This window comes from Trachinotus anak, unplaced genomic scaffold (assembly GCF_046630095.1).
Source record: "Trachinotus anak isolate AG129_WGS33_773 ecotype Australia unplaced genomic scaffold, CSIRO_AGI_Tana_v1 ptg000031l, whole genome shotgun sequence".
Taxonomy (NCBI): Eukaryota; Metazoa; Chordata; class Actinopteri; order Carangiformes; family Carangidae; genus Trachinotus; species Trachinotus anak.
Genome location: NW_027273882.1, coordinates 8,064,142 through 8,077,819, shown reverse-complemented (window position 1 = coordinate 8,077,819; position 13,678 = coordinate 8,064,142). Strand labels below are relative to the sequence as shown.

General features: G+C 40.6%; 1 protein-coding gene across 2 annotated transcripts in view; it reads left to right on the top strand.

The window, feature by feature from the left end:
* Positions 1-13,678, top strand: part of LOC139612487 (serine/threonine-protein kinase D3-like) — a 39,189-nt gene that overhangs the window by 7,252 nt on the left and 18,259 nt on the right. For both annotated transcript variants that reach the window (XM_071468100.1, XM_071468101.1), the window contains exon 3: positions 11,662-11,800. In XM_071468100.1, the coding sequence (XP_071324201.1) occupies positions 11,662-11,800 (139 nt within the window). The remainder of the gene's footprint in view (positions 1-11,661; positions 11,801-13,678) is intronic.

The following is a 13,678-nucleotide window of genomic DNA, read 5'->3' as shown; positions in this document are numbered from 1 at the left end:
GTGAATGGAGACTGGAGGTTTTCAGCTAAGAGCAGCTATTAGCTTGTACCTGACATGATCAACACGGACACACAGTGAAGGTGTGTTTCATCAAACTTTTCCTCCCAAACTGAGGAATAAAAACGAACTGTCAAACTTTTTTTAACTTCAAAACTCTTTAAATGTCAGAGCTGCTGTTGAAGAGCAGATGATGATGGTGATGATGATGATGATGATGGGGATGATGATGATAATAATAATAATGATAATATTAATAACAACAATAATAAGCAGCAGAATTTAGTTTCCATTTCATCTAATTTCCTTTTATCTCAACCCCCTCAACATGTTTGGATTATATAAATGACGAAGATGATTAAGAATGAATTAAAGGGAAAAAAGACACTAAATGAAGCGGAGTACGAATAACTGCAGGTGGTGCTGGATTAATTTATTTTCTGTGTGTGTTTTAATGTGATTTAATGTTAAGTGAGGAGGATTAATTCTGTCATTTCTCTTCTTTTATATAAGACGTTGAATTAATGGACGTTAACAGCGTCTGACTCTCACTCAACCTCTTTTAAATTTTTTAAAACCTCGGCTTAACTTTTCAAACTCCATCTGTCGTCTCATTAGATAAAAAAAATCCTCCAAAAGGCACAAAGTTTCCAGTTGACCCTGAATGTCTCACACACACACACACACACACACACACACACACACACACAGCTGCCATCTGAAACCAAATCATGTTATAAAATCAGTTTTCTCTTGTAGTTCTGTAACCTGAGCTGCGTTCACAACTGTTTATGTTAGCGAGTAAATGAACATCGACAGAGTCTTAACGAGGCTCGAGCTGCAGTTCCTCTATAGACCGCTGAAGCTTAGAAAGAATAAATGAAAAATCCCAAACTCATCTCCTGAAATACGAGCTCAATAAATTTATTGATGTCAGGAAATTTGTTTCAAATTATTAACAACTGATTCCTGAGTTTTGGTCCCAAATCTAAAAGTTTTCGTCTTCAGATACCTTTGGAAATGTTTTCTACAAAACTCTTTTTTTAATTCAGCAGAAGAAGCTAAAAGAAGCAGCCACACAGGAACATGACCTAGATAAACACACAGTGTCACGTTCTATCTGCTGTCTGATCAAAGAAAATGTTACCAAGACGAGAAATGTAACCAGACATTTAGATCATAGCTTCCATCATCACATGTCTGTAAATCTATATTTGTACTTCAAACATTATAAATACCAGAGCTTGAACAGGTTATAACATTACCTCCACTTGTTGTTGTTATTATTGTGAATTTCTCAATAATCTTCTGTCTTTAAATTCTGGTTTTAATCTTCCAAGGCTGAGGGATGATTCAACGTTTCTTAATGAAAATCAACTTGCTTCAAGAATAAAATCCAGTTTAGTTTAGTTTGTTTCAGTTAAAAAAATCCAAAACCTCGTTCTGTCTTATTTAAACCTACATTCATTTAATTTCTGGCAGCAACACCTGCTGTAAAAACTAAACTTTTTTACATTATTGCAAACAGGTGCTAATTTACTCATCCAGCAGACACAGAGCAACGTTACAGGTTCGACAATAATAATGATGGTTCACAAAATGATAAATAAATTACACAGGTATAACATAGCTATATATGTAAAGACAAAATGAAGGTAAATGTCGTTTTAAGAAATTTTGATTCCAAAGATATGAGAAATGAATCCCATATTTTATGGAAAATACGACTTTTTCTGTTTGATTGTGAGTTTATGCCTTTAAATGGCTCTGTAAGAAGAAAGATCCACAAAGTTCTCCAGTGTCTCAATAAGACGTTTGTCTTGTTACAGGCAGAGCGATCAGAGCGTTGAAGCCTGTTTCACTGGGAGGTTGAAATGTTTTGAAGAGGCTGTTAGTGATTTACTGTCATTTTATTGTTGGTGTGTGTCCTTATTGTGGCTTCAGGAGGACATGTGCAAAATAGCCTCATTGTTTTATCATTGTTCTTTTTACTTGTGTTATTTTTCTAACGTGTAAATGTGAGAGGGTTGTTTTGCATCTGTACTGACGTCCTCACAGACATCTGTACGTTAGATCACATCAGGAGTCAGCTCAGACAGTCTGACGGCCTAATTTACCTGCCAGACGCTCGTCTGTCCTCAGCAGGAAGTTTTGATACGCAGATTTTTTTTTACTGCCATTGAAATTGTTTAAACCTCATGTTCTGCTTTCCTCCGCTTGTTTGGAAGTGGCCGACCGAGGCAAACGCCCACAAACTGAAGGCTTTCTGTGGTAGTGGTTGTTGTGGGACAGCGTGTCTGCCTGGAAGTCTGAATCACAGGAGCTGACTGCGACGCTGATGTGCAGCCGGTAAATGTCAACATACACATGACCTCTAGCCGTTCTCCTTCATCTGCACCAACTGTACCTGTCGCTGTGATAAGAACCAGGAAGTGGGTTAGTTTCCGTCTCCCTGATCGTCATCTGATCAGAAACAGGAAGCTGGTTTGGGTTTAATGTTTACCTCGCTCCGTTTAACGGATCAGATCTAATCAGGATATCTGATGCTCATTTGCATCTAAATTTTTATTGTGGTGCAGCATTTTAAAGGACATAACGTCAGGTTTTTAATGAGCGTTAGAAAAAATAGTTTAGTTTTTGTCACTTTTGTTTTCTAAAAGCAGCAGGTTTTCTTCACTGATTTGTTTTTACCCCAAATTAAAACTGTGACCAGTTTCAATTGTTCAACTTTCTAAAGGTTAGGTTGTGTGTGTGTGTGTGCGTGTGTATGTGTGTATGTGTGTGCGTGCGTGCGTGCGTGCGTGCGTGCGTGTGTGTGCGCGTGTGTGTGGAACTGGTGGGTTAGGCAGCTGTCTTCCTGTGGTTGACCATGTGATCTCTGAGGTCACCTCTAGCGTCACAGGTGATCACCTCCTCCAGTAATGATTCACTCTTACCTCAGGTTTTACACTGACGTGATCTTTTTTGTTTGTTTTTATTATTTTAATCTTCCTTTGCTTGATTCATTCATCCAGAGAGTCTCACCGTGACAACAACACAAAAAATTTAAATTGGTCATTTTAAAGCAGCTAGAATTGATTTGTTTTAACAATTAAAGAGCCAGATATTTCCTTCAGGAGGGGGTGGAGACCAAAAACAGAGCAAAAAGAGCGGGAACACTGGGCCTAGATTCATCAGATGAACACATCATGTTGCTCTGTAAATGCTAGATGTGTAAATACGCAATTGTTTTGTGAATAAATTCATCATATGAACTTAACAGGTGAATTTCTGCTGCCTGCTGGTCTACAAAAAAGTGTTTCACTTAAGTTTAAGATTCACTTTTTAATTATTTTATGACTTAAGTCAGAATATTTGTGTCATTAACTTGTAAAAGAATTGTTAGAAACAAGAAGATTGTTTGGGAAATGTGTCAGATTTTTAATATTTGAAAAGAAAAAGCAGATGTGGAGGTTTGAAGTTTAATGGTGGATGATAATTCCTCAGTCAGTTGGGTTTTATCATCATATTATATGTTATTATATTAATTATATTAATATCATTTCACAGTGAGCTACTTTAACTTTATTGTAATTTTACCTGAGCTAGTGTCAGTGTCAGAAAAGGCGGAGAGAATAGAGGTGTAGGTGAGTATTACTGAACAGGGTGGATGTGTTTATCAGCTGGAGTTTGCAGAGAATTTAATGTTCTTCCTCTGTGGTTTTTGTGCAGCAGATATGATGTTAGTGTTTCCTGTTTTAATCTCAGCTCTGGTTCAAGTGGCGGTCACTGACTATAAAGCAGGTCTAGGTTCTATATTAATACTGTGAAAGTATCAAAGCCTCAGTCCACAGAGAAATGCACACAGCCTGTATTCAGACACTGAGCCTTAAAACCAGCTGTCAGGACTTCTGGAACTTTGTGATGTCACAACAAAGCAGTGAGACACAGATCCTCTCTTCTGATTGGCTGACTGACCTGTTGTTACTAGAGCTCCAGAGAGAAGCCTGAGAGAGGAGATGTAAAACTACACTGAGATGGTTTTTGGTTCTTAAAACTACAAATATATCTTCTGATGGAGATCAACACTTCAGATGGGACCTTTAATCAACACAGCTGATTGTCTGTGTTGTTCTAAATCTCCATTCACCTGTTACCTGACACCTGAACCCAGGTAGAATCAGGAGCGTTTGAACAATGTCAAGTTTTTGATTTGATTGAGTCCAGTACAGACCAAACACACCTGAGGTGGAGCCACCGGGGTCAGAGCGTCTCTCAGGTGGGACGGTGTGTTTGAAAAAATATCACAGGTCAAACCAGTGGACACGTTTCTAAAATCTCAGACGTCTGTAGGTTTCAGTTGGTTGAGATTCAGTGGCGAAGAGAAACTTTTTTTTTTCTTCGGTGTGGTCTTGTTTTTGCTGAATGAATCCAGAGGAAACACTGAGCTCACTTTAAAACACACACACACACACACACACACACACACACACACACACACACACACACACACAAAACAGTGCTTTATGTTCTACATCTGTGACTGTGACCACAACAACATCCTCCCTCCTCAGAGACCTGTGTGTGTGTGTGTGTGTGTGTGTGTGTGTGTGTGTGTGTGTGTACTTGTACTTGCTACATAGTAAGGACCAAAAAAGTATGTTACTAACAGAGTGAAGACGTTTTGGGAAAGTGAGGACATTTTGGCCGGTCCTCACTTTTTGAGACACCTTCAAATCACATTTTGGGGATTAAGACTTGGTTTCAGAGTTATGGTTAGAATTAGGTTTAGGTTAAGGTTAGGGTCAGGGTTAGGGTTAGGCACTCAGTTGTGATGGCTAAGGTTAGGGTAAGGGGCTAGGGAATGCATTATGCCAATGAGTGTCCTCACAAAGATGGAAGTACAAGTATGTGTGTGTGTGTGTGTGTGTGTGTGTGTGTGTGTGTGTGTGTGTGTGTACAAAAAAAAACAACAGTTTGCACGTCTCATGGTTTTTGAATTTAAGATTGAATTTGGTCATGTGCTGGTAAACTTTGTGTTTTGGAGACGTCCCATCCCGACCTGTGAGAGTGTGTCTTCTTATCAAGTCTATAGCTGAGTCTAACTTATCTTCTAATAAAGTAAAAAAAATCTACCAAAGCCATGACAATATATCCAAAATCCTTGTTTCAGGATGTGAATCATTAATAGACAGACACAGCACAGCTGATTCCTCCTGAAATCAGATTTTTAGGACCAGGTTTTGGGGAGAAATGTGTTTTTTCAGTGTGGTTGAATAAAAGTTTTAGAGCGACAACTTATAACAACCAAAATATTGACTTTACAGTTATAGGTGACAAAGAGAAAGTTTCAGTATTTTTGCATGAAAAATGACTGAAACAATTAATCTGATTGCTGAAAGGTTTCACAAACTGTTTCTGGGACACAAACTGTTAATTCAAGGGTTAAAATCAAAGTGATTAAATGGTGTGAACTGAATGAAATCAGTGCAAAAAAGATTTTAGCTTTTTGTTTCATCGTGTGTGAACTGAGTGAGTTTTACAACCTTAAACCAATAAAATCTGACTCTGCTTTACTGCAGATCCAGGTGTGTGTGTGTGTGTGTGTGTGTGTGTGTAGTTTTCAGTGATGATTTCAGCCTTTTAACGAACGCGTGAATGAAACTCCTACACAAACACTCTCACACTCCGACAACCTTGACCCACTCTGCGCCGCTTCCTGTTGTTTCCTGAGCGAGGTGACAGTGCGAGCGGCCGGAGGAGAAACAGGAGCTCGGCTGTTTACCTTCATATTTCCCATCAGACCTGTTTCGGCGGCTAATTGCACATGTGCTGAAGAGTTTTATTGCAGCTGAAAGGCTCTTAGCGCCGTGCGGCGGGAGATAAGGACTGTTTTATCTGTTTGTGCTCTTCACGTCATTGCCGGTCCAGATGTTTCATAAACTGCTGCCACATGTGAAGAAACATGAAATCATAAGCTGCTGTTGGTCTGTCAACAGCACAAGAAATGATAACAGAACACAAAAAGCTGCAAATGTTCTCACATTTGGTCCAATAGCAGCGATAATAATGTCCTAATATATTAAACAATGTTTGTGTCAGGACTGGAACTAATGAATGATTAATCTGCTTATTATTTTCTCTGTTGTTTTGTCCATAAAATGTAAGAACATAGTGAAACATGTTTTATATTTTCAGTTTATTATCATATATGACAAACATCACATCATTAATCATCATTAATTCATTTTATTGTTTAAATGTATTTAAATGATAGTTTACAACTGACTGTATAACAGAGTCTAGTACAACACGACCAAACCTGCAGAATAAAGTCAACACCTTTCTGGCTCCGTCCAGACTAAACTCAACATTATAAAGGTCGCATTTAGCTGTGAGCTGTTGTTCAGGGTTTGTTGTCAGTTGTGTGACAGAAACTTGAGATCATAGCAACGATTGACTCAGTGTTGCATAGGATTTGCTGAAGTTGTTGCAGAGGGATCAGACTCTAACGTCTGGCATTGTTATTGTTAGCATGTTGGCATGCTAACAATGAGCATTTAGCTCAGAGCTCCACTGTGCCTGCAGTAATTACAGCCTCTCAGAGCAGCTGCGTGGCTGTGGACTCTTAAGCCCCATTCATTCAGATGGGATTAACATCACAGAGGGAGCTGGGAGTTAAATCATCACCGTGCACCTTTTGTAATTAAACGCATTGTTCTGGATGGCGTGCAGGAAATGACTGATCTGTTCTGTTATAAACATGGACATTCAGCAGGACAGAGACAAAACGGAGGAAAGGAAACTTCTCAGAGTCACAACTCGGATCTTCACACACACGTGAAACATATTGATTCATTCAGTGCAACTTACTCTTCATCTTACTCTTCTTCTCTTGAGGATATCATTATCTCAGATGTCTATTTACAATAAATGCCCATAAATCCACCTCGAAATCACAGGAAAAAGACACTTCAGAACTTCCTTGGAAATTATCAAAATTTTAAGTTTCCTTCAGTGTCACAGTGATCCAGTGACAGTCATCAGTCATCCATGGATGCACTGCAAACTGGAACTACCAATGGCTAATTCGGCTACTTTTAATGGTGCCAGAGTGTAAACATTACTGGCCTGAAAAAGAGAATCCCAACTGATGCTACAACAGCGTATTTGTTGGTCGTATTGGTTCACAAATAGGCCGAGATGTTGGTGTTAGCGTGTTTCCAGGTTTGCGGGAGTAGAAAGACAAGCAGCTCGGCCTAAAGAAGGAATCCAGTTCAAACACAAGAACACTGCTCCGGGCTGCTCCAGGAGGTCAGGGTTAGCAAGAATTATTAATGAGGTGGGGGTGAAAAACCAACCCCATACAGCCCAGGTAATGCTCTTTCCCGTACATATAAACTTCCTGGAGTTATGTTTATGTTTGTGGGCCGGATGTTTAGTGTGCCCCCCCACCCCCCCACCCCCCACCTTGTAGAACCAGGATTACTGGGCTTCATGAACATTTAGTCTCTCTGATAAGAGATTAAAAGGAGGTGGATACAAAAACACGGCCTAACATTGGAGGATGAGAACCCCCCATGCCCCCTGCTCTAGGTCCTGCAGGAGGGTTTAAAGGTCACGGCGGGGGCCTGGAGGTTTCGCCCTCAGCGACCCTGATGACCACAATGAGACTGTGGAGTCGTCAGAAATCTGGTTTCAGTTTGGTGAAGGCATCAGTGAAGAGGTAGAGAATGTGAAAGGGTGTGTGTGTGTGTGTGTGTGTGTGTGGGGGGGTTAAGCCTGGTTAATGGAGGATTAACCATAAAGAGGGGATCAGTGTGTATTAAACACACACTCTTGTCCATTAACTGAACTCTTAGTGTGTTTCTCTGCTCACCTCAGAGACGGCAGCAGCTGATTGGACGCAGCCCGGATGTGTCGTCCAGTGTTTTGAGTCCTGGTTCAGGTCTCACCCTCATGTCCTCATGTCCTCATGGAGGATTTTTCTCTCAGCCTCTGGTTTAGTTCCGGTTTCATATCTGGTGCAGGATGAGAGAACAGATTGTCCCGGTGGTTTTATCTAAATGACAATAACAACATGAAGACAAGAACAATTGCAGTTGTATGTATGTGGATATATTCAGCTTTGTGGTGACACAGGAGTGAAACCTGTGTGTCGATCTGAACCCGCTGTGTGACCAGGACTAAAGACTAAAGTATCTCAGAAGTTGAAATGATCTGCAAGAAGAGGCTGAGAATTCATCAGGAACAGAAAGAATCTGAGCTGCTGCAAAAATCACCTGTCGTCGGTGATGTCTGCTGAAGGAGCGTTAGTGAGAGCTAACTTAAAAAAAAGATCTTATTTGTTTTAGGATCATAGAGTAAAAAGCAACAGTGCATTAACGCTTGAAGATCTCATTTTCTGCAGAAGTCAACAAAATATTTGCCCACAAATTTGCATAGAGCTCAATGAGTGCAAGTTTCACACAAAACAACCGCAAAGACACTAAACAGCTTGCTCCTGTGTAGGGGGGCTGGGGGCCTTTCACATGTCTGTGCTCAGGGGCCCGCTGTCCCATACTCTGTGGGCTTTAGTTTGAACCACCACAGTCTCGTCCTGAGCTGCTGGAAGAACTGGTCCAGTATAAAAGGACAGAGTGACTGTTCCCTCTCTTTTCATAGATCTTTGGATCTGACCATCCTCTTCCTCATGTTCCTGTCGTCTGTTTGTCTGAGCGGTGGTGTGTGGCCACGTGGGTAATGACTGCAGGGTGTCAGTGACAGGAGCTCAGCCATAATTCATGATAGACCCTTGTGTGTTTGTAGAGTGTGTGTGTGTGTGTGTGTGTGTGTGTGTGTGTGTGTGTGTGTGTGTGTGTGTGTGTGTCTGGGGTACATGTTAATGTGATCCGTGCAGCTTCGGCCTCGTTGCCTGTTGGTTGGGTTTCCTGCTGTCGGTGTGCGCTGCAGGAGCCGCACTGCGTGCTACCTGCAGGCTGCTAACATCCTGCTAACGCTGAGAGCTGCTGGGGGCAGGAAGCTGCTCCACCTGCAGAAGCTGCAGAGATCCACCACACACACACACACACACACACACACACACACACACACACACACACACACACACACACACACTTCATCATAACACACACACCGCTCACCATGGTACATACTCCTGAGTTCAGCGTTCATTTTGGTTTATTCATGTGGACTTTTGACAAAGGCACGATTATTTTTAGTGAAGCTTTAGTCTGATTCATTGAGAGCTAAAGTCTTTCTCACACATTGTGATGTGTTTCATAAAGTTGGTTGAGACAAGTATCAGCGACAGTTACTGCAAATCATGAACGTACTGTAACTTGACTGGCAGCCAGTTTTGAAAGCCATGCTGTGTTTTAGCTACATCATGCCGGTAATTAAGAGAAAAACCAGTGCAGACTTCAAATAAGCTCCAGCTTCACTTGCAGCTGCTCTGCAAAAATGTACGAAATGAACACAGATGTGATGTTCGCTGTGAACTGTATGTAACTCAAATAAATAGGAACAAACTACTTTCTACTGCCAGATGCAACTACATGGTGAATTATAGTTATTAAAAGGCTGCTGTTGTATGTGACTTAAAAATCACAGCAGATTTAAGCCCCTCAACACTTTTCTCTTCATTGGGATATATAAACAGTCTTTACCTCTACCAAAGAGGTTTTATATGTTTTTATCTGTGTGTTTATTTGTCAGCAGGATTACATGAAAAGTACTGAACCGATTTGCACTGAAGTAGTTGGAGGGATGAGGCGAGGCCCAGAGAAGAACCTATTAGAATTAGGTTCAGATCCAGATCATTTCCTATGAATTTGAATTTTTTCCTCTGAAGTCTGGTGTATGTCGTTTGACATTGGCCTCAGTGGAGGTCTGCACTCTCTGGGTTTACAAATGTAGCTGCAGGGATGGAGAACAAAAAGAAAAAAAACAACAACTGAACATTGATAAATAAAATGTAACAAGAAAATAAAATTTGCAAAAGAGTAGGTGAAAAATTCAGAATAGGGTTTAAGTTTCAATATGACTTAATATGAAAATCATCCTTAATATTTCACTTTCATTCAGTGGTCTTAGAAATATTTTATGCTCATGTCTCTACTTTCAGTCTCCAGTTATATATTCATTCAACATAACCTAAGAAATAATTATCAAATAGTAATTTGTGTAGTGCTCAAGGATGACACCCAGTACTGCAGGGAAATCACTGAAATATCATACATGTCAAACTTTATTTAAAGGCTTTCTTTGACTGCTTTGTTGTGACATCACAACAACCTGCGCTCTCGTGTTTTTTTAAGATATTTTTTGGGGCATTTTTGCCTTTATTTGGCAGGACAGTAGAGAGTGACAGTAAAGTGGCAGAGAGGGGGAAAGACACGCAGGAAAGAGTCGGGCCGGTCGGGAGTCGAACCGGCGCTCGCCTGCTAAGAGCATCAGCCCGAACCACTCCGCCCTCGGGCCACCCACACTCTCGTGTTTTTTAAGGGTCCTTATATAAAGAGTGAAAGAGCTGCGGCTGCTGCGAAACCTTCATGTTCTGGAGGGAAAAAAAGAAACCTGCCTGTAACCAGAAAATCAGATTTTAAAAGAGAGTAAAGTGCGGTTGTGGAAAGAGTCAGAACACGTCCTCAGTGTTTTCAGCTGCTGGTCGTTTCTCTGAATGAGTCTCACTCATCAGCATGTGTTCCCCATGAGGAGGGAAGGTAATGGTTCACTTCACTGTGATGAAGCCACGAAGAAGAAAACTCTCTGGAGAACAGTGAGAACAAGCCGCTCCATCTGAACATCCAGTTGGTTGAACTAGAGGGGTCAAAGGTCAGGAGCCCCTGTAGATATCTGCTCCACCACTGAAAGGTCTTCCTGCTGCAGTTTTCTTCCTCTTGAATCATTTCTCCACCTTCATCATAACGTGCTACAGAAACACCTCTGGCCATCGTTCAGTGCTGTAACTTAGGAAGGAGTAACTGGATGACGGGGGTAACAACCAGGTGGAGGTTCTAGTTCTTCTTTTGTTTTATGAAAGTGAGGTTTACTTGTGACAGGTCGTAAACCAGTGAGGAGCTGATATGACTTTATTTGAATAAGAGAGTTAAAACTCTGTTGCAGATTTTTGTCTTTTTATTATGAGGGCCCCTAAAAGGCTCCAGGTTTGGACCCATTGACTTGGGGCCTTTGTGGGCAAATCAATGAGCAGAATTGATTAAAAGCAATATTGCAATATATAATATAATTTTTCAATATGATAAAATACAATATGTTTTTTTTGTTATTTGATTCACTGGATTAATAAAAAATAATATACATCCATAACATTATATACACATTATTGTAATTTTTTGGTGAATCCTGTTAATTTCTCAGTTTCTCAGTTTTTTGGGAAATTGTGACGACATTTTTCACTATTTTCTGACATGTTATAGATGAAAGTTTAAGTTTATGTCTTTAATTTTGAAAGAGGCTTTTATCCAGAACTCCCTGCCGTACCGTCAGTACAGAGCTTTAAACAGGAACTGCTGCTGTTAATATTTTCCTCCAGTTTCTTGCTGTTTTTTCTCAGGGAGTCAAACAGCTTCTTTTGTAGCTGTAAGGTTTGAAGGCTTTACAGTAGCAGTAATTTCTCTTCCTCCTCTTCCTCCTCCTCCTCCTCCTCCTCCTCCTCCTCAGTTCCCTGAATGTGGATTTTTTGGGATGTACGACAAGATCCTGCTCTTCCGTCATGACCTGAACTCGGACAACATCCTGCAGCGGCTGACTTCAGCGGAGGAGATCCACGAGGGGGACCTGGTCGAGGTGGTGCTCTCCGGTGAGAAACTCACAGTTCAACTGCTGATTATTATTTTTGTCTTTTAAACAGTTGAGTCCTGCATCGTCTTCATCAGCCTTGTTAACTTCCTGCCTGCTCCAGCTCCTGACCCTGATGCCAGCAACCAGCACATCTTCAGTGCAACAAAAAAAATTCAAATCTACATTTAATTATAAATAATTCATGTATCTTCAAGGTAGTCTGTCTTTCTTTGGTCTGAATCTCTTTAAATCTGCATGGAGTCTGGCAGCTACTCAGACTTTGAACCTGTCTGCCAGGTTTTGGTGTTTTAGTTTCCGGAAAATAAGAATAATCTGACTTTCAGCTATTCAGCTATTTGTGTTTGGGCATCGAATAATTTTAATCATCATGTAAATCAACATTTAAAATAAAAAAAGAATAAATACATCACATTTGCACAATTTCTATTTTGTTGTATTCATGTCAAAATGTGTAAAATTAAAATAATTAACACCATATTTAATTATTATCACTCAGTCAAACCAGTATTATTTGCATTATTAGTCATTATTATGAATGAATGAATCATACGTTGGCTGTTCAGGTCCTGCAGCCTCAAGCCCATAAGAAGACAACCTTTCATACTTTTCACATTAATTTTACTTGATTTTATTTTATTTGTTTTGTCTCAGCTTTCTCTCTCTCGGTAATCCTGCTCTGTGGGGGGGGGGGGGGGGGCACGACTGGCTCAGATCTAGTTTCCTTCACCGCAGCGTCGCCCTGGATCACCCTGTGCGCTCTAACCATAACAGTGTGTACAGGATTGTCATTTCCTGAGTCGTGTCGACAGGTCGGGCTGTAAAAACTTAAAACTTAAACTGACACCTTGACGGCTCAACTCCCCGACGCAGAGTGGCGGCAGGTTTGCATGACACAGGAGGAAGAAAACAAAGTCACAGCCCAAAACCGCATCAGGCTCAGACCTGCGACCACTTCCTCCTCCTGCTGCTGCTGCAGAACCCTGCAGATCTCTGCTGCTCTACGTCTTGATTACTGTCACTGTTTGCGCTGCCTGTGTTACCACTGAACTACAAATGTGCCCCCAACTGAGGCTTTGATACTTTCACAGTATTAATATAGAACCTGGACCTGCTTTATAATCACAAACACATGGACATCTACCTTTAGACTGTGTGGAGCTTTAAATAAATTACAGCTGCTCAAACCTGCAGTTACAACCTTTAAACTACTGCAAACACAAATCTTGCAGTAAAAGAAAAATGGCACCAAACCTGCACATGAGGAGTATTTACCTGTGGTTTGAAGGCTCAACAGGTGGAGTCACTTATTTTTATTTTATTTATTATTTCAGTTTGTAGCAGGTCACCACTCGTCCCCGTGTAAAGATAAATGTTGATAAATGATGTTTTCAACAATAATGACATGAACAGTTGCTGCTGTTGGTTTAAAACTCACCGCGGCTTCATGAACAGTTGTTTTTAAATTTAAACTGATTTATTTGTGGCTCTGCAGAAACACATCAGTTCATCATGTTAAAGACATTTGTTTCCACCACATTAGTTTCCCACATGTTTCCTGTTGTGTTTATTCCCTTTGGTTTTATCCCTGTTTTGCTGTGAGGTGGTTTTTTGGGAACGTGCTGCAAAAATTTGAAACCAAAACTAGAACAAACATCAAAACTCCAAAATACATCATAAACAGAATAATCCTCAAATCCTGTTCAGAGATTTTCAGCTAAACACGTCTGCATTAGCTTTACTGTTTCTACCGTGAACCCTGGATCGGACTCAGTATCAGCAGATGATGAACATTAATAACTTCAGTTCTGGATTAAAATCATGATCTGGGTTGATTGAGGTGTTTTTAAATGGACTGGGGGCAAATGAAATCAATGAT